We start from the raw sequence: 26,865 nt of genomic DNA, 5'->3' as shown, positions 1-26,865 counted from the left end.
AAAAGTAACATTTTAAAATAAACAGCAACTGAAATTTTTAAGATATATAAAGGAGAAAAGCTTTCCACCAAGTCCTGAATGCATGTTTTTTTCAAGAAGCTTACCACGGCCGCCATATTGATTTGGCATGTTATCATGCTAGTACTGTCCCTAAACTCACTGTCTGTGTCTACTATTAATCCACTGGATCCACTGAATTACTGATGCTTACCAGTAACTATAAAAACATTGATGAAAAATTATTCCAAATACTTGGTTTGCTTTGAGCTAAATGATAATGCCAGTGACAATAGTGATGCTAAAAATGCTAATGCTAAGCAGGTATTGTCTTCGTCATATTATTACATGGTGTTAGTTTTGTGGTAGCTTAAAGGTTCACAAAGTTTATCCTGTATGCCACAAGAGTGGCTAAGCCAAATCTGGTAGAAAAGAAACACTTTGCATTTTTATTTTTTTACAGAAAACATAAATGTCAGCCTCTTGATAGTGTCACAGGAAGTCAGCGGACAGTCAGCAGAGGCTGAAAAAGAATCAGTCCTCCAGGAGCTGTTCTCAATAGATATAAATGTGAAGATTTATTTTATGATGAAGAAAAATGTGTGGAACTCTTCATTTAAGCAAACGTGTAGTCAAACGATGATATGCAGAAAAAAATAGAGCAATATTATAATTCACAGGCTGACATAAAGTGATTAAGACAAGATACTGGCGACAAAGAATTTGTTCCAAGACTCTTATCCAGTTCGACTTTGGTTTATGACCTACAGCATTTAACACAGCACTGCCACTCCCTGAGCAGCAATAGAAATATATGAATGGGCGGTAACAGAATAAAACTCTTCCTTAGCAATTCCAGTAAACAGAAACATAATTTTTTTTAAAGAAAAAAGAGTGATCTCAGGGTTACGCAAACTGTTGAACCCACACAGTCCAATACTGAGAAGATAAATGTTGATAAACTAGATCATGATTTAAGGCATATGATTGTGTAACAAAATGGACAAGAGAATGACTGAATTCCAAAAGAAACAAAAAAATCGATTTGCAGTGACAGGTTTCTAGGAAATTATATGAGTATTGATAAAAATTGGACAAATCAGCCCTTTCTTCTCACCTAATTTGATTCCTTCCTTGTTGGATGAATGGTGTCCTATTTTTCCCCCCACATTTTTCTGACTTCTCGTTTCCTCGTTTCCTCAAGAAACAAGATCAATGTACCACAGTTTGTTTTATTTGATTTTATTGTGTATGTTTTTAATAACTTTACTTTTTAAAAATGGAATAAGACAAATTGTGATTTCAGGGTATTGGACAAAAAACACTTGGGTACAAACAAAAAAACAAGATAGGTACAGATGTGAGTGTGTGTGTGTGTGTGTGTTTTTAAGGATTTTTATTGTAATTGCAACATATTTTCACATCTGGTGCAACCAAATTTTACATTCAGGTCCTGGGAATATATCGTCTGGGGGGACTCTGAGAATACTGTGAGAATTGCTGGAATTAATGCAATAGGGAGGGAAAGAAAAAATGTGAATGAAAAATTCAAATTCAAAAAGACACTGGGAAAAGACATATGAGTTATCTGGAAGTCCGGCCCAGGTTGGCAGGTTGTTGTGATAAAGAAATAGCCAGAGCACTGGACGTCAAGGTCAGCCAGCAGTGTTGTTCTGTGGTTAATAGGTGGGATTTCTCCCCTGTTTTGTCTTTTTAAACCATTGATTAAGAGCTCTGAGTCACAAAAACATGATCAGAGGCAGCCAAACCAAACGGGAACAACAGGCTACACAAGCCTCATGCTCAGTGTAAAATAGTCCCTCTAGTGGCTCATAGTTACAAAGTGAAAGGGTTCCTCTTTCCACAGATGGAGTCATAAATTGAGTAAATATTAATACAACTTTTGATCCCTGTGCAATACTTGGCAGTTCTGAATCATGTATGTATGTCTGCTTTCATAACAACCCTGCACATGCTTTAAAACATAGTACTATATATATATATAAATATATATATCTGATTTCATGCTATTTAGTTCCTACATCAAGCCACCCTTCATTTATTTATATTTTCCTTCCCAGAAGCCAGACGTTTTTGATAGTTTTTTAAAATGGTCTTGAGCAATAAGTTCCCAAAGGTTTATTAAGGTCTTTCAAACATTTCCATGGGCATTGGCTGATTTTCACTTAGTCCAGTACTTCTTTTTGACAATTTTCAATAATTTTGTTTTTGTTTGTTTGTTTGTTAAGCCAATTTATAGTATAAAATAGTCAAAGAACTCAAAGAATGAACTAGTGTTGTGCCTACATGTGTAGACATATTTCTTCCCTAGTTCAGTAACAGCACTAGGGAAGAAATAGGTGTCTGTTATGCATTGCAGACAATGTGTACAGAGGAGGTCAGGAGATAGGTGTTTTCACCTTGTTGGTACAAGCATTTGGAAGATTCCCAAAGACCTATTAGCTTCGGGTCATCTCCTAACTTCAGCAGGACATGAAAGTCATTTCTTTAAAACATTGGGGGAAAATCCAGCAGAGAACTGATACAGAACCTCAGAGATGGATTTGAACCCTCTGTTGATCAATCTACTGTTCACTGAAGCCTCATCAGAAATACTGTCAGTAGAAGGGTGGCTGTCAAGAAGCCATTGTTAAGGGAGGGAAGCAAGGGGAAAAAAAGCTCATGTATGCCTTCTTACACAAGAACTGGACAGACATAGGTGCTAACAGGTCTTATGGACTGATGAATCCTAATTTGTATTTTATTTATTCAAATCATCATTAATATGTACAAAGGAGATCAGGAGAGTGTCTACAGCCACTTTTAAAACACAGATCATGGTTCAATATTGTCAGATTGAGAGCAGCCTTATTTGTCAGCATGGCAATGATCCCAAACACACTCTCACTGCACTAAAATGGTAAATGGCCTGCATTTGTATAGCGCTTTTCTAGTCCCTAAGGACCCCAAAGCGCTTCACACTACATTCAGTCATTCACCCATTCACACACTGGCGATGGCAAGCTACATTGTAGCCACAGCTGCCCTGGGGCGCACTGACAGAGGCGAGGCTGCCGGACACTGGCGCCACCGGGCCCTCTGACCACCACCAGTAGGCAAACACGGGGTTAGTATCTTGCCCAAGGATATTTGGCATGCAGCCAGGAGGCAGCCTGGGATCGAACCACCGACCTTCTGATTAGTGGCTAAAAGCATAACTGGATAAAAAAAACACACAGTGAACCACTACTATTCGACTACTAAAGGATATTACTATTAAGACAGTTCAGGCTGCATTGAAGCGTAAAGATGGTCAAACTAAATACTGACTCTCAAAAGTGTTAGAATTGTACAAACTCTGTTTTTGCCTTATAACCTGTATTTTCATGTGTTTGCACCTTTCGATAAATCGCTTCACCTATTTTCATTTTGCTAGGAAAATATAAGATGGGTGAGTCAAGACTTTTGCAAAATGCTGTACATAATGAACAACTTTTTGTACATTATATACAAAAAGTTATTCCATACTACTTCTCTAGGCAATTTTGCTTGCCCCAGGCTAAGATGTCTTAGGTTATGTAAAAACTGAAAGATAGAGTTAATTAGTTATCTTAAGTAACTAATTAACCTTTTTCAGTAAGATGATGAAGATGTCTTTCCCCCCTTTTCGCACAAATCCCAGAAGGCAAATAAAACACTTTATGTAGGGAAACTATGAACTTCCTAGTCAGACTGGCACACTTTTTTCTGTCCATTACGGTAAAAATGGCAGCGCGCCGTGTGCTCTCTGCTCTTGAAATACGCAAAAATGGGGGTGTAACAGGGAACTGCAGAAAGTCAAAACAGACACGGGGCTGGACTGCCACTTCCAAAACGAAAAGGTGGCTCCAACGGAATCAGTCTCGACCGCTGAGAAGCCACAAATGCGCACAATATATACACAGAACTTGCCGATAATGTGAGAGTGTAATGTTTAGCACCTTTTTTTTTAATAGCAGTGGTGAAATCCACGGAATGTTCCACACGGGAACAGCTGACCACAGGATGCCGCACTTAGCCTAACGAGATGTGAACATTACAAGGGAAATATCAGTCATAACTAGATGGTTGCATATTAACAATCAGGTAACGACACATCTCCTCTTCTTATTGCTTTCAAATTTGAAGATTTGCGCTGCTTTTTTTTTAATGGGAGATGGTTAGACGGCTTATTGGGGCTGTCATCCTGCTCAACCTCCAGCCCCTCCTTGTTTTGCTGCTACCGAGTGCGATGTTGTAATGTTTACATTTAGTCTATGCTGCATACGGCCACTGCACTCTCCAGTCAGCTTTGCATAGGTGCACCCTTCGAATGCATGCAAAATGTCAGAAATGCTCCGGTACTGTGCCTTGAAGCACCCAAAACGCCCTGTATTATTTACTATTCTTACAGGACAAATTGGGCCTAATAGGTAGCCTGTGAGCCCATTTAAGCTTGGTAATCTTAAAGTGCAGCATCACGTAAAATGTTTTGCAGCTGTATTCAGTCGCCAACAGAAACATAAAATCCCTTATTATGTCTGACTTGATCATGCAAGTGCAATATTACATAACCGGCTGGGTAGTCTACAGTAGGACATGGTGGCCTCCAATGAGAATCAAAACAGACTGTGTGCAACAGTGCTGTTGTTGAGTTCAAAAAGTGTGCTCTACAAACAAAAACAAAACAAACAAAAAAATTAGTAGACTAAGTTTGATTGTAATTTGATTCTAAATATTCAATCATTTTTAAGTGAGGAAAAGTGAGAAAAGTGAGAAAAGTGGAAAACTGACGTATGTAAATTAGTGTTTCTTACTACTTGAGTAAGATAAATAAATAAATAAAAATAAGAATAAAAGTCAGCAATACGCATTGACAAATAATAGCAGGTCGATGCATGTACCGAATATTGCTGAATTATTGCGAATGCATTATTGAATGAGCAACTTGTGGAGGTCGAGATGGGGTTTCTGTATTTACTGGTGGGTAGCTTAACAAATAGAAATGAATACATCATAGTTTTTAGTCAATCTATATGTAAAAATCTTTGAAAGTATAGTGTAAAACCTCAAAATTGCACTTAATTGTAACACTTAATTGAATGTTTTCGGTCATTTGCACTACTTTCCCTGCGACCCCTCCGGCGGCGTTTTGTTTATAAGCTACAAGTAAGAAGCGCGGCTGCTTGTTTTGATACATTGTAGCTAAGACTGTCAGGATGTCTGCCGTCTGTGTTTGTTGAATGCTGATTGGCCGCTCGGCGAAGGAGGCGTGGTTTCGCCATAACAATGCATTTCAAGGAACATACACGCGCCAAGGAATGTTTTCTGTCTTATGGTAGCTAACGTTGTCTTTGTTACACAATTAACGGTATTTCCTGCTCAGGTAAACGCTCCGGTTAACCGACGGGCCATTTTAGCGGCTTCTGGGGAGAGACGGACTCCTTATGCAGTTGTTAAAAGCGTGTGCTAGCTGGCTAACTTTAGCAAGCTAATAGCCGCTTCGTCGGGCTCAGTGTCAAAAAAGCTGTCGAACAGAGAAGATTGAAAGTCCGTTAACGTTGGGTTTTGTTTTTTGTTTTTTGCCGATGGTGGTGGTCGTTTAGAGGCAGTTACGTGCAAGGATAACTTGATGGGACACGACATTTCGAAGGCTGAAACACCTGACATCTCCCTTTCTCGTCGAACAAGCAGACTAGCTAAAAAAAAAAAGTAAGATATGGGCAGTGTGTTGTGACCAAACTCATTGCTGAATAATACTTGTGTCTGTCTGTGGTGTAGAATTGTTATGTGGATTTAGATGTGCAGTTGTAATAATATCTATCCAAATCTTGTAATAGCATGCTAGCTAACAAACGTTATTTGCAGCAGCTGCATCATTGGACAAAGCGTTAGCCTAGCTCGTCTAAAGTTAGCTGTTCTCCTTCAGCAGGGGACATCTGATTTGCCCTGGTTATAAGGAACTGGCGGATGCCCCGATATCATTGTTTCTCATCTTGCAGCAATGCGTGTAAGGCTTTTACCTAATGTCGTTGTGAAATTATGTTGTGGTGCAGTGGCCTCACAAGCTGCACAGTAGCGAGTTTACCCGCTTACCTACCACATCTTTTGTTGTTGCTTTGTCTTATGAGCACATGGCTTTCCATGTTTTTGTTCATGCACGCTGCAGCGACCCCTGTTTATCAGCACCCACAATGTAATCGCATCAGTTACACCACCGCTTGCACATTCCTTAGCTGTTGATATTGCATTATTGTAGTTTAACTCAAGTCATGTCCACGTATAATACAGACAATGCAGTAAAGTCGGAATAAAGTAGTGTATATTATCGACCTGGCTTTTTAAACAATTCATTATTAGTGGCAATACCGCTGGATGTAATTATCCAGTTCCTGTTAGTCCAGTTAGGCACCTGTAACTAGCAACATGATGTGTTTGTTACATTTTCATATCTCGGAGTAGGTAACAGTAAGTGAAACAGACAGGAGGCCCCTCAGAGAAGAGGTGTAGTTTAGAATTTACTATTTTATACAGATTTTATTTATTTATTTTTTAGCTCAAGTGATATTTATTCGATAATGTATAAATGAGTTATAGAAATTGTCAGTTTTAGTTTACAGCCCGGTAGCAAATTAAAGGGGAAGGGGGAAAAGGAAAGGAACCTTGAGCCTTACTTTAAATGAAAGGGATCTGAGCATTCTGATATGATTTTTTTTTTTCCCCTTTGGCTCTGCTTGTTCACTTGGAAGGTAGGGCTGCTGAAAATCAATATAAAGTTGTTCAGAATAATATCTTTTATCCTGGGATGAAACCTTGTTGGTCAGATGGCAGTGCCTGCGAAAGCATAGGACAGTTCTAGGTATTTTTTTAAAAAGTGGCTAACAATCCAAATTTAAAGTCATACATTGATGTCATTAAGTTGGAAATTAATGAGGAAAAATAATTTGGTGTGTGTGTGAGGACAACATACTGATTTATTTAGCATCAAGAATGACTGTCAGTGAAATTGATGATTACTTTTGCACCTCCTCACACAACACTGTGTTTGTGTGTGTTACATTTGCTATTAACTGGTGGAATCTGTTGTGTAGGTTTATCTGGCCTTGCAAATTAAAGATGAATTTTCTTGACAAAAAGAGGGTAAAATACTTTTTTGTGGGTTGTGGGCTTTCTTATCTACCAAAGGCCCATTTTGAGTCTGGAAAAGCACTGTTCTATTGTGCTGCCAACCTGACAATGGCCACATCCAATAGGCACAAGGATCACTGAATGGTTTGAGTATGAAAATGACATGACTCATAAGCTTTGGCCTTTGCAAACACTAGATCTCGACACAGTGAATGCGTGTTAAACAGCTCTCTCACTAAAATCATCAAAACACCAGATGAGGGAAAATCTTTTGGAGGAATGGTTTTCCATTAATCTATTTGTTTCAGGGACTTGTAGAATGGTCACCAAAGGTGCACGTGGTGGCCCAACACCCTGCTATGTTGGCTTTCCCTTTAAATTTAGCACTTAAATAAAGGGAGCTGCGGTGAATATACTTTAGCTCCTTTTTCATAAATTCTGAGTCCTGAATGAGGTCATTAAAACAAAGCAGTGAGATATGGGCCTAGGAGCAATTAAATCCTCTTGTGCCTTAGTAAAACATGAAGTTACAGACACTTTCTTAAGTCACATATCTTGTTATGTTGCTTGTATTATGAAATTTACAGGTTAGTTCATAAAAATGCTCTTGTTTCATATTTAATCTAACCAAAACAGTGTGCAGATAGTGTCAGTGATCCTGTTATCAGCCTTCTTTTTTGATCCAATTTGGGTTAAGATCCTGGAAATCTTTGTGAATCTTACATAGAGGGTCCTTTTAAAAAGGTTAATATTCGTTTTATTTTCTACCCATAAACTTCACTTATCATTGGTGCATGCTCAGTTAATAGACACAGCAATAAGCACTGCAGCATAATCATGATTATTAACGTGACAGTTGGCATTTTTGTTGTTGGTGTTTTTTTTTCTTTGCAGGGTTAAGACAATCAGAGGCAACATACAAGTGCCTCCACTGTACGATTTCCTTTCCCAGAGCGTGACTCGTCTGCACGACGTCACCAATGCGACCATGGGAAATAGCAGTAAATAGGCTGCCACCAACAGCCCCCTTAAACCCGAGGAGGTTCCTTGGAGAGCCCTGCAACGCCCCAGTGCACCTCAGGAGAAGGTAAACTCTCAGCCCTGTCTTTCCTTCCAGGATTGTTGTTTTGAGGTATTTTTGAAGTATAGTTTTGCATCAAGCATGTCAAATGGTTTCTAGAACAATTTCAGACCATATACCTTCATACAATGTACTCAGTGTTTGTAGCAATCACTTGTTGTTGTTTTGTTTTTTCCCTATATGGACATATAGCCCACCAATAAGACGCCAGTGGGGGAGACGAGACAGACCTGTACTGCACACTTCGCCGGTCCAGGATGAGAACTTCCATCATCTGCTTTTCTCCCAACACCACCAACAGGTTCCTTTAGATGAGTCCAGACAGTACAGCCACACCAGCACAGCACCACGCATGCTTCACCCTGCTGCTCACCTGCCCCAGCAGAGCCCCATCATGGTGGATCTACATGACCAGGTAACAGTGAGAGTAACTTGTTTCTACCATTTGTTAAATGTGTTAAGCTGTGCTATCTAACTGGATGTATTCACAGTAATATATTATTTTAAGTCTCTTGTGGGTTAATATGTAATAAATGTTTTTTAACAGACAGACATCTGTTTTTTTTTTTTTGTTTTGCCTCATCTTGCCCCCTTACTTTGTTCCCTTAAAAGATGCACCAGGGATCGGTTCCTATATCATACACTGTTACGACGGTGACGACCCACGGATTTCCCATGCACACCGGGCAGCCCCTTCCAGGGTGCAACACTCAGCAGCTCCCAGCATGCTCGGTAATGTTCAGCGGACAGCTCTCTCTGCTCTGCTGCCTTCCTCCTCCTGTGAGTTTGAAAAGGAAGAGCCCAAATGTCAGTGGCATCCATGTAGCACGCCATAACAGCCATGCAATCTGTCACTGTTCATGATTAGCAAACAAGCTTCTTGGATTTGTAAATTAGTGTTCATGTTAGCATAAAAATGAGTCAGGCAGTGTGAAATAAGATTTTTGGCATATTTAATTTTTTTTTTGTTGTTGTTTTTTTTTAACTGTTATTAAGCAGACTGGTGTTGTGTTAGTAATGTCAGTGGTGTGGCTTTATGCAGCACATTGCTTCTATTCACTACACGCTTTCATTATAGCTGCATTATTGTGAATATAAGGAGCAAATTTGCTTTGGTTAAGTGGAGGCTTATTCAAAATACTGGGTTTGATTCTAAATTGACTTAAATGTTTGTTCTTGTGGTGTTTTCTCTCCTCAGCTCATACAGGCATGTACCATGCAGCATATACCGGTGTCTTATCAAGCCTTCCCACCCCTGATCTCCAGCGAACATTTTGTATTGCACCCAACCCCATCTGTACCACCCCACCAGCCACCGCACCTTACTCCTTTGAGCCAGTTTGTCCCTTTACAGCCTCAGCACCCACGCATGGTGAGTACTGCACTGTATATTTTTGTTCTATAATAAAAATCTAGAAAAAGAGAGAATATTGTCGCTTGTTGGTCAGTCTGCATGCTTAACCCGATGCTGACCTTTTCTGTCTCCTGGCAGCCTCTACAGAGGGTAGACAATGAAGTTGACCTAAGAGGGGACCAGCACCCATTAGGCACCTTCTCCTACCCTCCCTCTCATCACCCACCAGCGCTGCCTCCTTCTTTGCCCCTTCAGTATCTTCCTCAAGAGCCTCTGCATCAGGAGCTTCCCTTTGGAGTGGTAAGACAGCCTGTGACTCGCACAGTTAAACAGATTAACAACTGGAGCTCTATTTTTTAGGGAACTAACATTAATGTTAGCTTTACTGCTGCAAAAAGTTGGATGAGTCCTTCCAATGTTACAGTTACATTGTCTTGATTGAACGTTATGTACTTTTTGCCTTTACCAGCTATATTTATATTTATAAGTCAAGATAAAGTCAGTAGTTGGTAAATGCGTGTATTCCAATTGAGTTAGAACTAACTTGTCTGTTTAGAAAAACTTTTTTCCCACTTTGAAAATATGAATCCACTGAATGATCTCCTAGTTTTTGACATGCCCTGGTGGTTTTGGGTTGAGCAGAGAGCATGGAAAGCGTCTCAAATTCACACGCCAGTGTGCTCTAATCTGAGTAGGTGCATACATACTGATGCATTTAAGTATGCCAGAAGCTTTACAGAAGATTAAGATTTTTGAGGTGTGAAATTGAAGTTAGAAATCTAAAGTAGTAATACTTATATTGGTTACAATGTGTTCATGTATATATGAAAAAACAGACACATTGTGTTCATATTTACAAAGTAAGAGTCTGAACTGAAACAATCCTTTTTGAGTTTTTGAAATACTGAACACATTTTTGCACAAATTTGTAAATTGTATTTTCTGTAGGTCTTTCAAAGCTGCTCCTTTTTCACTCGTTTTCAGTCCATTCCTTGTACCTGACCATTTTCAGATGAGTTTGTTTTTTTTGACCTATGAAACATTAAAGCATAAGGAAAATACCTAACTCAATACACATAATAGAAAACTTGGCAAAGAACCAATTTTAAATTTTATCTTTAGCTATTTTGTTACTAGCAGCTTGTCGCAGAATGAAAACACAGTTTGACAGGCATAAAATAGCACTTGTGCCAACAAGATGCAAAGAGCTATTAGTTGAACATTTGGCATTTCTTGACATGTTGTCCAGTGTGTCCTTAAAAATTAAGGGCAATTGGAGGACAAAAAAAGTGTCATGCCTAAAAAACTATCTGCAGCAGATGAACAGGATAAGTTGTGTCCTTAAGAAATAGGGAAAAGCAAAGAACAGACACTTGAGAGACGCATCTGGCCCTTCAGTTGATCCATCTACATAAGCGTCATCAGAAATGGTGTCAGTGGAAGGATGGCTGTCAAGAAGCCATTCTTAAGGAAGCGAAATGGGGAGAAAAAACAGAGGTATGCCAAATTACACAAGAACTGGACTGAAAATCAGTGGCAACAGGTCTTATGGAGTGAACCCAAATTTGAAAGATTTGGTATAATACGTACACGGAGGTCAGAAGAGTAGCAGTACAGTGTCTACATCAATCTGTAGAACACAGTGGAAGCCCTGTTGTCATTTGGAGCAGCATTTGAGCCTGTGATGTTGGTAATCTTGTTAACTGATGGAATTATGAACAGAGAAAAGTACTGTCAGATATTAACTCACCATATGCACTGTAACTACAAACAAATATTGACTTTCAAGCCTGTTAGAATTGTACAAACTTTTTTTTTCAGCATATGTTTGCGCATTTTAATAAATCACTGCATCTATTTCCCATTTTCCTAGTGAAATATAAAGAAATGGGGTGTAGCTCAAGCATTTTGCACTGTATAGTAATTCATGTGATTCACGTTTGTGACTGGTATGAGAACAATTTCTCTGAATAATCAGCAGTTTTAGGCACATTACTTGCAAATTGTAATAATTGGCTCCCTATTTATTTAACATAGAAAATGTAATATTATTACTGTGCTTAAAAGTAGCTGGTCACATTCTGTTCCAGCTGTTTCAAATGTTGCTTTACATCAACTTCAAAGCATGAAAATTAATTTCTGTAAAATATTAATACTGAATTTACTGTCATTTGAAGGTAAAATGGAAGAAAAGGTACAACTTTAAACACTGAATTGTTTGACACTGTGTCTTTCTGCAGCCATATCCACACATGCTGCCCCGGCGAATGAGTGGACAGAGATACCGGTTGCAGCAGCCTCTCCCCCCACCTCCCCCTCCCCCATCTTACTACCCAGGCTTCCTCCCTTACTTCCTGTGAGTATCTGCAGGAAAAGCACACCTCTTGATGAAATATAGCAGTTTTAATCATATACTTTTTTTCAATAAAAACTGCCTGATTACACTGATTTTAGTGCATGGGCTTGATGATTGACTGCAGCTACATCAGGGTTAAAGGGGACATGAAATGCTACACATATAAAGGAGCCCTGCTCTCAAAAACTAACATAGATGCAACTCTGTGAAGCTGGATTTCAGAAACAAGTACTTAAAGTTATAAAAACATGTTTAGCGCCATCTTCTGTCAGTTTGGAGTGTGAAGTCATGTGGTTGGTTGTGGATTAATAGACTTACATTCGTTTATATTAGCGAACTAGTGACAGATTTGATAACTCAGAGGAAACTAGCGACACTATTAGTAAAAGTCAGCTGGCTCTGGCTGCAACAATGTGTTTTAGGATATACTGTCCATGTTCACCCACTTACTCTTTAGCTGTAAGTGGCTCTACATTGTTTGGCTAGCTGCACTCAAACAGGAATATGTTTAGTGTTTCATATCCTTTTTAAATTTATGCAGATATTGATGATGATAATGACTTTTGAATCTCTGCTGTCTAAAAATAAATGGAGGTTCAATGTAGCTGCCACTCAGTGCTAGTATTTGCACGGCATGTGCTGCCTTTTGACAAGGAGAAATTATGTGTTTGGGTTCAGTTCTTTCTTACACCTGTTGTCTCTGTGTGTTTGCATGCTCAGGTCAATGCTTCCTGTGCCTCCAACAGCAGTGGGCCCAGCCATCAGTTTAGACCTGGATGTGGATGATGTGGAGATGGAGAACTATGAAGTTAGTGAATTTGTTAATCGCTCATTTGTCACATGTAAACTTGTTTCCACGCTGAATTGACATTACATACCAAAGGGTTGCAGTAATACAAATGCATCATAGCGCTCATTGTTCTTGAATTCTGACTTCATGTACAAGTGCTGAAAAACACCTATAAAATACAATTCTCATTTCTATATGTGGATCAAAAACCTAGAAGGAACACCAAAAACATCAACATAATTTCCCTCTCTCTCTCTCTTCTTAGGCATTACTGAATCTGGCAGAGAGGTTGGGTGAAGCAAAACCACGAGGACTCACAAAAGCAGATATAGAGCAACTTCCGTCCTATAGATTCAACTCAGAGAATCATCTATCTGAACAAACGCTGTAAGATCATCTCTCACTTTTCAGTAGGATTCAGTAAGTGTAGATTGGCTTAATGATACTAACCAGTCCCCTCCATCCCTTCAGGTGTGTTGTGTGCTTTAGTGACTTTGAGTGTAGGCAGCTACTTCGTGTATTACCGTGTAACCACGAATTCCACGCCAAGTGTGTGGACAAGTGGTTAAAGGTAAGCGGATGTCTGCTTAAACCTTTAAAAAGTATATTTTTAGCACTTTGTTTAGAAGACTTTGTCTTTACACTGAGTGTTGTTTGGCTTTCAGACCAATCGCACTTGTCCTATTTGCCGAGCCGATGCCTCGGACGTACACCGGGAGGTGGAGTGAGAACTGTCTCTGAGTGCTGAACTGGAAAGCTGCACACACCAGAGTCTGCCCCAAAGCTGGGGACACCTGCCCCTGCGTCCTCCAGTAATTATTGCTTACCAACCCACTACTCCTGCCCCTTCCTAAATAAAAAGCAATCCAGGATTGTTTCTGGAGCCTGTTGTACCTCTGCTGTGCTTCATCACCCGAGTCACATGAAACCCACTGCCTATCGCAGCCTATAGCCAGAGATCTGGGATCGCCAGCCAGTTCTTTCTCTGCCCCCTCGTTGCAGATTCCAAAGATTTTTCCCTGCAATGCATTATTTGCTGCTTTTGTTTACAGGGTTTCTTTTAAATTTGGTGGATTTGGTTGGGGCGTTTGTGAAAAGTGGGGGTCCTGCTTTGGAAGAGGTGAGTCGGAAGCCTGGATAATGATGGCTGGACACCGTGTGCAATTAGCAGAAAAATAATAGGAGTACTTCAACATGGGTATCTGTGTTTGGAGGTGACACCTAACCATCATAGATGCATGTTTGTGTAGGTGTTGGGCAAAGTGACTTGTTAATAATGTATGTTCTGCAATAATGTATTGATCCTTTTAACGGTTTTATCCATTATTTGTTTTTAGGGTTGTTTTTTTGTTTGTTTGTTTTTATTTTAGTTTTTTTGCCGATGCTATTGTGAAAGTGTGACTTGCTGTGGTTCAGTGCAGATTCTGTTAAGCCTGAGGTTTATGGACTGCAACCATGGGGTATCCTCTACCCCAGATAATCCACTCTGGAACACGGATCTGTACAAAAAGCAGTCGTAGATTAATGGACTGCGTCTTTTCGAGGTCATCCGGCATAACTGCACAAGTGCTTCATCCACCCTCCACGTCAGCATTGTTCCTCTGGCAAAGTGTGTACGCGTGTGTGCATATTGTGCGTGTATGTTTGTCCTGTTCACAGAGCCAATGCATTGTGTAACCACTGGATACAGGGCAGCATGCTAGGATTTGCATGAACTGTTGATTCAGACTAGCAATATTTTAATCAAGCATTGCCACCAAAATTATCAAATTTTAAAGAAATAGAAAAGACAAAGAAGCATACTAAATGAATTGCTTGCTTGTTCAGAAAGCGCCATGAGAGAAGACTTAGCATGTGAATACACCATGGCTGTGTATTTAAAGTATGGGAGTACTCTTCTGAGGGGTATGCTGATGCCATAGTGCTCTGGAGACCTGTGCAGAAAGCAATATGTGCAGTGAGTGGCGAGTTTTAAATGAACATTTTTCTTCCCCTTTTAGGAAGACTGGGCTTTTTATTTCATTGTTTGTGAGCCAAATCCTATATACATATATAGCCTACTGTTGAAGATTTCAGATCTGCCTTTTTATGACCTTGACAAGCACAAACCTGTTACTAATCCTGAAAATACTATGTCATTTCCACTTGTTTTGAAAGTATGCCGTTTTATTTCCTTTTTTTAAGGTTTATTTATTGGTTTTACGTTCTAGAGAAAATGCATTGAAGAAAACAGTTAGAGCACTAACAATGTTTGTGTAAGTGTTATAATCTGGTAACTCGGTCAGGTCATTGTCTTAGGCCATGGTAATGGTGTTTGTAAAAGAGCCAACTGTATGTATAGCTTCAGTGTGAATGCTTTTAGATAAACGTTTGAAGACAGAAGAATGTTGACAAAACCTTGTAGAAGTCACTGATGACACTCCACCAGCTCTACAGTGATCAGAGCGGGCTTCAAATGACACGGAGCTGGAGTGTTCAGTAGTGTAGAAACACTGTTTGACTTCTAGTTCCCTGCTTGCGTTGATGCTAAAAAAAGAAAACAGGATCTATTAGGGGTGGGAGGGAAAAGAGCAACATATGAACTTTTGCTTTTAATTCTCTCTTGCCTCCTAACTGCCCCACTAAGCACTAACAGGCGGTTGTAACCTTTGCTTTTATGTGTAAAGGGATCTTGCCTTTTTTTTTTTTTCCTTTTAATTTTGTTTCTTACGTGAATGTGAGTCGTTGATGTGTGCCACCTTCAAGAGAAAAAAAGCCATTTAATGAGTTAAACCCACAGCTTTGAGAATTAACCTATGTGTACATATCTATTCGCTGGCATATATTGTAAGTTTAAAAAAAAAAAATCACTCAGGGCCTCTCGGTATATAAAAATAAAGGAGAACAGTCCATTTCAGATGGAAAGGATGCCATGAAAAGGGTATATCTGAATTTAGTTTGGTCATTTTCCTCAGACCATAAATAATTTAATGTAATCAATTATAATATTCAGTTTTGTCTGAAATAGTAGATATTACATCATTTAAAGACAGGCATGCAAGAAAAAAAGATCAGTAAATATGTTAATAATATTCACTGAAAAGAGGCAATGTACACTGCAACTCATTTACAAGTGTATTATTCAAACCTGTTTGACTTTTGTTCTTGTACTCAAACCATATGTTCAGACATAGCGGTTGTGATCCCATTTCTAAACGTGCCACAGTGCACACTATCCTACCTAATTCACTCCCAGATCTATTTCAGAGGTGTTTTGCATGACTTTAAAAAAAAAACAAGAAGAAGAAGGAAAAAAAAGTAAAAACAAGTGTTATAGTGGAGGATCTCTCAAAATCTGGTCGGGACCTATTTAATGGTGCACAATATGCATGCTTGTCAACCAGATCCCAACTGATTTTTAGCTCTAGTTGGCTTCGGGTTCTGGGGGTTTGGATCTTAACGCTCAGCTGATAACTGCCATGCATTGTACTGCACACATTTGTAATAGAACTGAATGACTACAAGATTTTATTGCGCTAATTTCATTTTATAGAAAAGAAGAAGAGAAAAAAAAAGACTGGTCTTGAATCCAGAAATTCTTACATACATTGTGTTACTGTTCTTGCCCTGACGACTGAAAATTACATGCTCTGAAACTACTGTAGTTTATCAAAAGCCATAGTGAAAAGGTGCTAGATGTTCTGCTTTTAGGTATGAAAACTCACTTGCGTGAATGCAATAGTTTGTCATGGATCCCATGTATTCTTAAAGCATGTTATACCAATACCCCTAAACAATGTAAGTGAAAACCAATATAGTTTAAGGGATTTAAAAAAAAGAAAAAAGGAAAAAAAGAAAGTGTTGTCATACTTATTTCAGTGTAGTACTTTACCTGCCTATCAGGCTCTTGCTCTCAGTGTATCAATATCTTAAAAATATATTGTTCACATATAGATTACCTTAATTCATGTTAATGTTAGCACTGTTCTTTTTGGAGTAAATATTTAATTGACAATATCCAGTTACCCTATTAATTAAAAAGAACCTCCCATTAAGGCCTAGGTAATGAAGTAATTTTTAACGACAATTGAGAATAGAGTCTTGTAGTCTTTCTGTTAAGAGTTATTGAATAATCTCACAGCTTGTGTGGTGGAAAACTGTGTTCCAATAAGCAGCTAAAATTTATTTAGGATTTGTGATCGATTGCTCCGTAGACGCCATTTATTGTTTACCAATGATTTTTCTTTTTTTGCTGTGGTGGGATAGTGGTTTACTGTTCTTACTCTCCTTGGCCTCTAGGGGCCCTCGCCTGAACACCAGACTACCCACCCACCAACAGAGCCAGGGGCATGTGTTCTGTGTTAGGCAGATATTTTGCTTTGGTACTTGCACATTTACAGTTACCTCATTTTTTCCATGTTTGTATTGGGGCGGGTGGGAGGGGGAGAAAACAACTAATATATATTATATATAGGAAATGGTTCTTATTAATGTTATAATTTTTCATTCCATTGGAATCATATTGTTTGTAGCATTTAACATAACTAGTTAGTGTATTATATATATACATCTGTATACTGTTTGAAATTTTTAAGATTTGTACTTTTTTTAAATGAAAAGTTGCTAGTTATGCTTTACCAAGTAGTGCAATCATATTTTTTTTTAATTGTTGTGGCTGATTTGAGAGGGTTGTTCACTAATAAATGTATGATGTATACCAATATCACAACTGTCATCTGACTCGCTATTCAAGGTTGGGGGGATATATGGCTCATTGTACTTTAAATAACATCAGGTCATTCTAAAAAAAAAAGAAGAGAGAAATAAGATCTCATCACTGCATGCAAGTGTTGTTCATTCTCAATAAACCCACATTTTTAAAATGTTTTTAATTTATAGTTGGAAAATTACATCTTTACATGAGCCCATTTAGATGTTACAGGCGAACAGGCATCTATGAGTAACCACAGGCACACTATGAGCAGACTCGCACTATACTAGATAAAGCCACATGTAAAAGCTGTGGCTTCTTGTTAAATAATGTATCTTTGAACTTCATGAGCTTGCGGCAGTCTGCTTTACATAGTAACCAATCTGCATTTGGTCATTTCATGACACAAAGGAGTCAAACAAAACATATGGTAAATTTAGGGATTTTAAATAGCTAACTTATGTACAGGTCATGGCTCATTTATAACAGGGTTCCCATTTATCCTCAAAGTCCAAAACCACTAACCTGCTCCCTGAAGTAGGTACATTTGTTCTTCAAACCACATGGATTAACAATCACAGCGGTAACAAACCCAACTCAGACTGATTTTGTTGTGCTCATTAGTCAGTGTGAGGGGAAACAAACTCAAGGCGAAAGGATGTTGGATGGGGACAAGGATCAAACATCAAAACTTTGACCAAAAAAAAAAGTTAGCTAAGGAAACACACCATCATAGAAATCTCCATTCTGCATCCTCAATGTAACTATTAACACATTCTGGTGGGTCAAATGCCCACAAAAGAACGACTGGGTTATGATTCTGGTGTTGCACAAAGCTATTGTGCTGTTTCAGAACATTTCATTAGATGATTAATCTGGTGCTGCAACAAATACTGGTGTGAAAGAACACGAATTAACCGGGGCAAGTACAAGTGATGGAAATCAAACTCTGTCCACACATAGATGAGTTCAAGGAAGGACTTCAAGAAATATTTATTTGATAAAATTCAAGACTTTCCAGGCTATTGGGAACCCTGTAAACACAACCAAACAAGGACTAGAGATGTAGGGTGGTTTAATTTTTTTTTTCCAGGTTAGGGTTTTATCTCAATGATCCCTTATGCATAATGGCCATTGAACAAAATATGAAAAAAGAAAAAAAGGATGGGTTGGTGTCAGAGGAAAATGTTTCCTCGCTGTAGAAGAGGTATGTTATCTATTAATCGTCCGTAAGGTCCTGAACAAAAAGCACCTCGGAGCGGCTGAGTCCTGCCTCTTTCAGCGTGGGTGGGTTGGGCTGCTCTTCAGTGGGAAGGCAGGGCAAGACTCGGCGAGGGAAGTTTGTAACTATCTGAAACTTCTCTGGAGTTTCTTTCAAAGAGAATAGGAAATCGTGTATTACCTGTGAAAGAAAAATAACAAAATGACGCTTTCATAATGAAACAAGAGAAGAAACTTTTTTCTAATAACATGAAATTATGTAAAAATTTATTTGTTGACTACTGAATTACTGCAATTAGATGAGAAAACCAAATAAGGAAGCTAAACCATGTGGCTACACAACATCATTTACTAGAAACCTGACACTTTGCCAAAACAATTATTAAAAGTAGATAAATTAAGCAAGGGCAAATGGGAGTGATGCTCACCGTCAGAGACTGGCCAAACAGGAATCGCCTCTCTACTCGTGTATCGTTGGGCAGCTTGAACACTATTTTGACACTTTCAGGATCATCTGCAGGAGGCTCTGGAGGAAGACATTCCGACTTCCTCTCCTTCTCCTCTTCAAGTGTCTGGAAAAGTGACAACATTAATCAGAAACTCAGAATGCAAACATGAAAAAAATCTCTTATTTCCATCAATGCAAAACAGGACTCACTCGTCGTCTCCGCTCTTCAGCAAGAGCACTCTGTCGGACCTTCTCCTCCTCTTGCCTCTTCTGCTCCTGCTCCTCCCTTTTCTTTCGTTCCTTCTCCTGGTCGGCACGGAGCGAAGCCAGATAGGCCTCATCCTGCTGCTGCCTTAGCACTTGGGTCTGGTTCCTCTCCTCGCTGAAACAAAAAGGTGACGTCTTTATCCGACACAAAGTGAGGCATTAAGCAGTGAATGATATACTATTGTTTTGTGTATATCCGCAAATGCCGGCCATGTCGATATCTCTGACTACCACATCTACATCTACACATCATTGTCCATGCCATAATAAGCTGTGGTCATTAAATTAGCCTTGTGTCCTTGTCCTTGCACTTCAATTAAATTAAACAATATGGGCCTCCTACCAAAACAAACATGGGTGTTTTTCAGAAATTGGACTTTTCCATTTTCATTCATCTACTAACAAAACTGACCTTTGGAAATCCTTCTAAGGCAAAAATATGTGTACACTTCTCTGTATTAATATTATATTTTGGGGTTATATCACCTCCTACTGGTTGGGCATGCTCTGAACAACATCTAAGTTGTGTTTTTGGATTCTCATGTGCACACTTATTTGAGAAAGGGGAAACTGTTTTAAAAAAAATATTAGTGTATGTGTGGACTAGGTCTAAGGCAGAAGTACTTCACACACCAGTGGTCAAAGGAGCTTGCAAAGAAAAGCGTCTGGACTTCTTTAAGTTGCTTGAAGACGTTTCACCTCTCATCCGAGAAGCTTCTTCAGTTCTAAGGTCAAATGGTGGAGAGTCCCAGATATAAACCTAGTGGGAGCATCCCCCCAAAGAGGGACAAAAGGACCCCCTGATGATCCTCTAATCGCCTGAGCCAAGGTGTGAAATTGGGTGTGGGTCCCAATCAGCCATCAGCATCGAGGATGCCAATGTTCACATTTTGAACAGAGAGGACAGATGGTTTGAAAGAGGAGTGAAAGAAGTCATCTATGTCCACTGTGAGCAACCATCTTTGAACAGAGGCAGTGGTTTACGACTCCAACTGTCTGCCATCTATAATCCAGTTTTGAGTTCCCTCCCCAGACGCCTGAACGCCCACTCACATCCTGGGCCATCTGACCTCAGGAATTCGGTGGGGATAAGGTGGGGCCAGGTTTCACAATGAGCTCACCCGAAACCCTGGCTGATTGGGACCCACACCCAGTTTCACACCTTGACTAAGGCGACTAGAGGATCATCAGGGGGTCCTTTTGTCCCTCTGCGGGGGGATACTCCCACTAGGTTTAAATCTGGGACTCCCCACCATTTGACCTTAGAACTGAAGAAGCTTCTCGGATGAGAGGTGAAACGTCTTCAAGCAACTTAAAGAAGTCCAGACGCTTTTCTTTGCAAGCTCCTTTGACTACGATGACCTGGATGACTGAGAACCTTCACAGACATTTCACACACAAGTGACTGACAGTTGGCAAACAACCAATCAGCACTCAAAAGGCGAGCCCACAGGGCTTCGATTAGCTTTTACGATGAGCTTAACTAGTTGCCTATTATCTTTTTTCACAAACATCACAATGGTCAGTTTTGCCTTCAGTAATCAGGGGAAAGAAAGTGATGAAATAATTTGTGATGGTCACACTTCAATCAAAACTATCACACAATTAAAGTTAAACATAAACAGAGAGCAGTTTTGCTCACGGGGTTAATGGACGACCATATGTCACAAGGCTGAATACAGCGGCTTAGGTTTGAGTTCAACCCAGAGCCCTTTACTCTCTCTCTCATTTCCTGTCTACTCTCCACTACTACACTGTCGAATGAAGGCAAAGACCCCAAAACATAATGGGGTTTTTTAAGTGTCGAGAAGATCTTTTAAAGTCATGCAAGTCAGTGTTAGTTAATCAATTTTCTGTACCGTTCAAGGCGCTCTGACATTAGATATGTTTGGTTAGCATCCATGATGAACGTCAGCTGGTTGATAAGGTCCTCTGGCTGAATGAGACCCTCGAGCCTGCCGACCACTGTCATCTTGCGATCCTTCAGCATTATCATGGCCAGGAATGGGTAGGTGTTCTCTCGCAACGCTTGGGACACTTAAAAAGAAATTACACTGTCAAATCTCCTGTAATAACAGTGACACTACATTTTAATTAAAAGTCAGTTCACACCAAGCACAAATGGACAAACAAATCCTACCTCATCGAACATGTGGCAGCTCACAGGCAAATCATTTCTATTCAAATTAGGCTTTAAACCCTTCACTGCCAGCTCAAAGCAATAAAAGGGATTTTGTTGCTTCTCCAAGCATCAAAAATGACATTACAGACTCAGCATGTGACCGTTTCTAGAAACAACATCTCCATTAATGATGATTAATAAAACTGCACATGGATGTTCAAACTGAGCGTTTTTTTATTACAACTAGACCGCCTCCACAACAAAGATGGTGCTCTCTTTTCTTATCATTCTTTAAGTCAAAAACAAGGAGGGCACTTCCTCACTTCAACCTGTTTTATACTTTATTTCCCATTTATCACAGCAACTCAGTAATAAGCAACAAACATGCATACCTCTGTAGCCCTCAGGCTTGCTTGTTGAACATGCCCAAAAGAGCATTCGTGTGTTGAGGAAGGTAATGACCTCTTCAGTACATAATGTGGAGCTGGAATGTGACAAATCAGGACCATAAAAACATGTTTTTTATGTGTATATGCTTAGAACAAATAAATTGTTAATTAATTGTTAATAAAGAAAGGATGTGTCTTTACATCATGCAGCAAAAAGCAAGCAGATGTACCTGTACACCAGCAACTGTACAACACATGCATCAGACAGTATGGGACCTATAGTGGCTACAGGTGATGTGGGCATAAAAATAAAAAAAACTATACCGGCAAAACTCGTCAGTGTCTTGATGATCGTCTCCGTGAAGGTACACTAATAGGTAGCGGAGCTCCCTTTTGGCATCGTTCAGTGCCTACAAGTATCACAATAAGCAAAGGCGGTTTTATCTTTTAAGCTGTCTTAACATCACTTCAGAAACGAAAATATACTTTTATCATCCATATCCATGTTCTCACCTGGCTGTATGTTCCCTGGTAAAAGACAGGGTGTGCCTGCCCATACTTCTCCTCAAAACTATGAATGAAAGACACAACGTCTCCAACGGGGTCTGTCACACGACCACGAGGATCAGGCCTGATGAACCGCAGGGCGAGCCTTGGAACAAAAAACATTTTATATAATAGTTGCAATCAGGAATTTTGCTTTATGCAGCAACTGTGAGTTAAAAACCTAAAGGCTCTAATTACCTGAATATGTCCAGAAGTGTGTAATATGTAAATCTGAATGGTAGCATTATCAAATAGTAACTCCATCCTAGTAACCCCTGAAAAGAAACACCAGTGCAATCCATCACACCTTAAACATTGCCAAAATGAGAGATTCTCTATCTTTTTAACTATAAAACACAACTAAAAACTACAAAATCACTTAGACTGAACATTTGTTCAAAGACACTTAAAGGTTACACACGTAATATTACACACAGCATATAAGTAGCACTATTTCCAAGAGAAACAGGTGAAGTATGTGCCAGAGTTGAAAAGAATCTAGTATGCCATTTTTGTATAGTGAAACAATAGATACCAGTCTCCAGACCTACCCTGGGTTGTGGCCTTGACACGATGTAACTATATACTCTATGATCTGCTGTATTGACCTGAAGTGGTCTGGATGGTGGAGGGTTAAACACACTGGGAACTCCTTCCTGCTCGTTAAGCCTGTCTTGTACTGCAGCCTGAAATAAACAAATGTTTAAGCCAGTTGTTCTTATTTCAGCAGTCATATGTATATTAAGTCAATAGAAAATCATAAAAAAAGCATGTCTCCTGTACCTCTATGTTCCAATTGTGTTGCTCTAATGTTCGACGACATTGGTCCATTGATTCCAAACCGGTTAAATCCTATTAAAAAAACAACAACAAACAAACAGAAAAAAACCCCGAAAGATTAAAAAGACCATGGGTGGACTATAAAAGAAGAAAATTGTCGTCTCTAAGCTTGGATTGTCTCTCACAAATTCTTCATTAAGAATGAGCAACAATGACACAATAATAGTCTGAATCGCCTATCTTATTTAGTGTCCTTTAACGGGGTTTGGGGAGGAATTTGACCTCGAAAACAAGATAAATCATCTAGAGAACAAAGCACGATGGTATGTAATGTTAATTCAAGTGGTTCCAACAGTTAGCTTACCAACGGCCAAAGAAAGCTAGAGCAGGCTACAAATGGAGATGGAGCAATATCGCATGTATTTGGTTTATTATCATATAATGACAGAGTGACTTCGCGTAGCTACAACTATTGTGTGGCTCAGAAACTTCAGTGGCAGCTGTGCTAATGTTAACTCAGCAAGTGTTATGTAGGGATCGTCAATGAAAAGCTAGCCTCAGCCCAAGTTGACGTTGAGTCAAAAATGACATTAAACACCAGGTAATGGTGGAACGGACTGACCTAGCTGGAGTGTTTATACCCGCGTGAGAGCCGCGCGACAAATATATAAACGTTTAAAGTGTGCTAACTTGTTAGCCAGCCTAGCTAGTGTTCGCTAGCTTCGCTAACGTTAGCTCTGACTCAAGTTGACGGGTGAGGGCTGGGGGTAACGTTATCGAAGTTGACTGTGCAAAAAAGCGTTGAAACATGCGGGCCACACTACGTTCACACCCTGTTACTATCGACGACAGAGCATCGCCACACGAGGTCTCAAACGGGCACGAGTTGAGGCGGAATATCAGCTGTCTACCTGAAATTGGAGGAGTTTTTCAGTCTGCGCCTGGGATAATTCTGGCTCCTCTGGCGCCGCCATCTTACCTCGCCAATCATCTAGCAAGGCCTAACAACGTCAACTGTCTTTTCCTGATTCCAGCCGTGCAGGCGCGAGCTGCGCGGGCTGCTGCCGCCTAGCGGTTTGGATGTATTTGAGCACCTCATTATGGCACCCATGAAAGAAGTTTTTGTTTTCCATTGAAAGGAAAAGCAAAAGTACAAAAATGTTCATTTACTCAAGCTTTATTCCATTTATTTGTTTATAAAATACTAAAATTCACTGACTTCTTCATCAACATACACCACTGATGTGCAGTACAGTAATAACTTAGCCAATTCCATATGCACTAATGCACAATAACAAGTCAGATGGTCGCTCTTCTCCTTAGTCTGGAGGACGCCGGATCCATGTTTTCCAAAAGAAACTTGAAATTTCAATTAATCACACAACACCTTTCTGCTTTGCCATTTAAAATGTAATTTGGCACAATGAAGAATGTGCTGTCTCTGGATCATGTTCACATATGCTTCTTCTTTGAATGATTGAGCTTTAACCTTCATTTGTGCATGGCACAGGGAACTGTGTTCAGAGACAGTGATTTCTGAAAGTGTTCTTGAGGTCATGCAGTGATTTCCATCTAATGATCATGCTTGTTTATAATGTAGTGTCGATGCAGAGCTTAAAGATAATGGCTATCCCATACTGATTTTCAACCTTGTTCTTTGCACAAAGATTTTCCAGATTCTTTGATTTTTAAGACCTTATTATGCACGGCAGATGATAAAATATTCAAAGTCTTTACAATTTTTCTTTTCAAGTCTTTTGAAGATTGGTGAACATCTGCCCCCTATCCTTCTGAAAAACCCAAGAAAATTTACAGCCTGTTTTGAGCCAAGAAACGCCCTGGACTGTATATCATATATTTACAGTCTGTTCACTTGAGATTTAGCATGCAGTCCAATTCTTGATGATAAGGTGGGAGTCTACCAGACTGTCCATCCATATACACTACTGATGTGCAGTACAGTAATAACTCTGCTTCAAGGGTTCGTGTTTTAGCATGAATCTTTTATACATTTTTACACAATTCTGATGATTTATAATTCATGTGACGTTCTCTATAATTAAAATGTTCTCTATAATGAAACTCTTCTTCGGGATGCACAATAATAGAAACTCCTACATTAACACTCAATCATCCAATATTCACACCCACTGAAGAATTTCCTTTTTTACTATGGTAATTTTATTTATGGAAGCGAAGAATTAAAAGACATCACGTTAAAGAAAAATAAATCCCCTTTTCTAAAAGATAATAAGGCATTAGATCTTTTTCAATACTGAGTCTAACTTCTAGCAGTCTTGTTATACCCTCTCAGTCATACCAGTAAACTTCTTTATTACATAAATGCATATCTTCTCCCTCAAGTTAAATTTTCAGTATGGCAAGCACATTTATCACAGACAAATCTGACAGAATTCTACATCAATGTTTTTTTATTCTCATGTGTTTTGAAAAATATAAGAAAATCATCAGAAGTTTAGGAATATAGCACATTGGGGAATTTACATGTCTTGATTTCAAGTGTTGAACTGGCCCGAGTTACTTTTTCCCCTCTATCATAATGATGTGGTACCCAAATTTTGTCTTGACAGGAGGGTCTGTGTAGACTGGTTTATCCATGGAGCTGACAGGGAGGGCGAATGCTGCATCCTGGAAAGGTCCGACCATCGATCCTCGCGTCATCCACCCTAGATCACCCTGTGACAAACAAACATAAAAGTCATGAAGAGATCACATGATATGCATCTGGGGAAATGCAAAAAGCAATCTGTAAACATTTCTATTAGTTTGGATTTCGTTTGCTCTAATATAATCCAAATGTCAATTATCAAATGGTTAAGAGAAAGGACTAAAATGGATAGATTTCTGCCAGAGCCAAGAAAAACTCTCAACAATGACCTCATCTAAGCCACGTACTGTGTAATATGATAACTAAGGAATCATATGACAAATTTTCCATGGTTACGTTACTTCTGACTGGGATGATTTCAGTTAAACATTATAAACAAACTGAGACTGTCAATAAAGGGAAACTAACACCGCACATCTGATTATGAGTGCAAGCGCTTACTCCTTGTCTGGCTTTGTCTTCACTATACTGTGTAGCTACTTCACTGAAACGAACTCCAGCCTTCAGTTTCTCCATTGCTTCCATGCATTTTCCATGTTTTTCACACAGGATATGCCGGACCTGCGGAAAAAAAACAAAAACAGATGATTCTGCTTGACTTGTGGGAGAGAAATGTTGTCCCACTCTTGTCTGATATATGATTCTAGCTGCCCGATAGCCCTGAGTCTTTTTTATTTTTCATTTCACAATGTGTTAAATGTTTTGCAGTTTGCAGTAGTATGCAGTTTAGCATTCTCTCACAAGCCTTTCCCTCGAAAACACATTGTCTAGATGGAAGCACACTTTGGTCTAAAAACCTGTATATACCTTTCAGCATTGATGGTGCCTTTCCAGATGTGCGAGCTCCCAAGGAGTGCACTGTTGTACCCCCAAGCCATCAGAGAAGCTAGTGTTAGAGACGAGTGATGATATAACAAGCTGGATGGTCGCTCTTTGTCTTTAGTTCAGCATCCATGTTTTCCAAAAATAAAAAAAATATTCATGTTTCTATTCGTCTCAACCCAGAACGGTTTTCCACTTTCCCTCGGTCCATTTTAAGCGAGCGAGGG

General features: G+C 39.4%; 3 protein-coding genes across 9 annotated transcripts in view; 1 reads left to right on the top strand and 2 right to left on the bottom strand.

Annotated features, from left to right (window-relative positions):
* Nucleotides 1–3,844: 3,844 nt before the first annotated feature.
* On the top strand, nucleotides 3,845–16,033 carry rnf44 (ring finger protein 44). 5 transcript variants are annotated; one of them, XM_085475290.1, is made up of 11 exons: nucleotides 3,845–4,122; nucleotides 8,038–8,230; nucleotides 8,417–8,639; nucleotides 8,837–9,004; nucleotides 9,423–9,596; nucleotides 9,717–9,878; nucleotides 11,819–11,934; nucleotides 12,655–12,742; nucleotides 12,990–13,111; nucleotides 13,196–13,295; nucleotides 13,390–16,033. In XM_085475290.1, the coding sequence occupies exons 2-11, from the start codon at nucleotides 8,124–8,126 to the stop codon at nucleotides 13,450–13,452; spliced, it is 1,323 nt and encodes a 440-aa protein (XP_085331416.1). In that variant the 5' UTR covers nucleotides 3,845–4,122; nucleotides 8,038–8,123; the 3' UTR covers nucleotides 13,453–16,033. The 5 variants fall into 5 exon arrangements, with proteins under 5 accessions (XP_085331416.1, XP_085331444.1, XP_085331407.1 ...); XM_085475318.1 differs by lacking the exon at nucleotides 3,845–4,122 and adding an exon at nucleotides 5,287–5,727 and having other exon boundaries at nucleotides 8,837–8,956; XM_085475281.1 differs by lacking the exon at nucleotides 3,845–4,122 and adding an exon at nucleotides 5,287–5,727.
* Nucleotides 16,034–18,378: 2,345 nt separating this feature from the next.
* faf2 (Fas associated factor family member 2) lies at nucleotides 18,379–24,244 on the bottom strand. Of its 2 annotated transcripts, none has more exons than XM_085475262.1 (11): nucleotides 24,099–24,244; nucleotides 23,191–23,259; nucleotides 22,959–23,093; nucleotides 22,606–22,682; nucleotides 22,375–22,513; nucleotides 22,186–22,271; nucleotides 21,865–21,956; nucleotides 21,210–21,387; nucleotides 19,294–19,465; nucleotides 19,064–19,207; nucleotides 18,379–18,816 (listed from the first exon to the last, which is right to left on the bottom strand). In XM_085475262.1, exons 1-11 carry the CDS (start codon nucleotides 24,159–24,161, stop codon nucleotides 18,634–18,636), a joined length of 1,338 nt encoding a protein of 445 aa, XP_085331388.1. In that variant the 5' UTR covers nucleotides 24,162–24,244; the 3' UTR covers nucleotides 18,379–18,633. The 2 variants fall into 2 exon arrangements, with proteins under 2 accessions (XP_085331388.1, XP_085331396.1); XM_085475270.1 differs by lacking the exon at nucleotides 24,099–24,244 and adding an exon at nucleotides 23,552–23,780.
* A 1,101-nt stretch (nucleotides 24,245–25,345) lies between these two features.
* The window catches only part of pin4 (protein (peptidylprolyl cis/trans isomerase) NIMA-interacting, 4 (parvulin)), a 66,981-nt gene continuing 65,461 nt past the window's right edge, over nucleotides 25,346–26,865 (bottom strand). For both annotated transcript variants that reach the window (XM_085475331.1, XM_085475340.1), the window contains 2 exons: nucleotides 26,258–26,377; nucleotides 25,346–25,884 (listed from right to left, as the gene is read on the bottom strand). In XM_085475331.1, the coding sequence (XP_085331457.1) occupies nucleotides 25,726–25,884; nucleotides 26,258–26,377 (279 nt within the window). In that variant the 3' untranslated portion in view covers nucleotides 25,346–25,725. The remainder of the gene's footprint in view (nucleotides 25,885–26,257; nucleotides 26,378–26,865) is intronic.

Source organism: Copadichromis virginalis, linkage group LG2 (genome assembly GCF_057382275.1).
Source record: "Copadichromis virginalis isolate Kocher_CV1m ecotype Utaka linkage group LG2, C_Virginalis_male_GT1.1, whole genome shotgun sequence".
Taxonomy (NCBI): domain Eukaryota; kingdom Metazoa; phylum Chordata; class Actinopteri; order Cichliformes; family Cichlidae; genus Copadichromis; species Copadichromis virginalis.
Note: the sequence above shows the minus strand (reverse complement) of the source record. Positions and strands in the feature narration are given on the sequence as shown.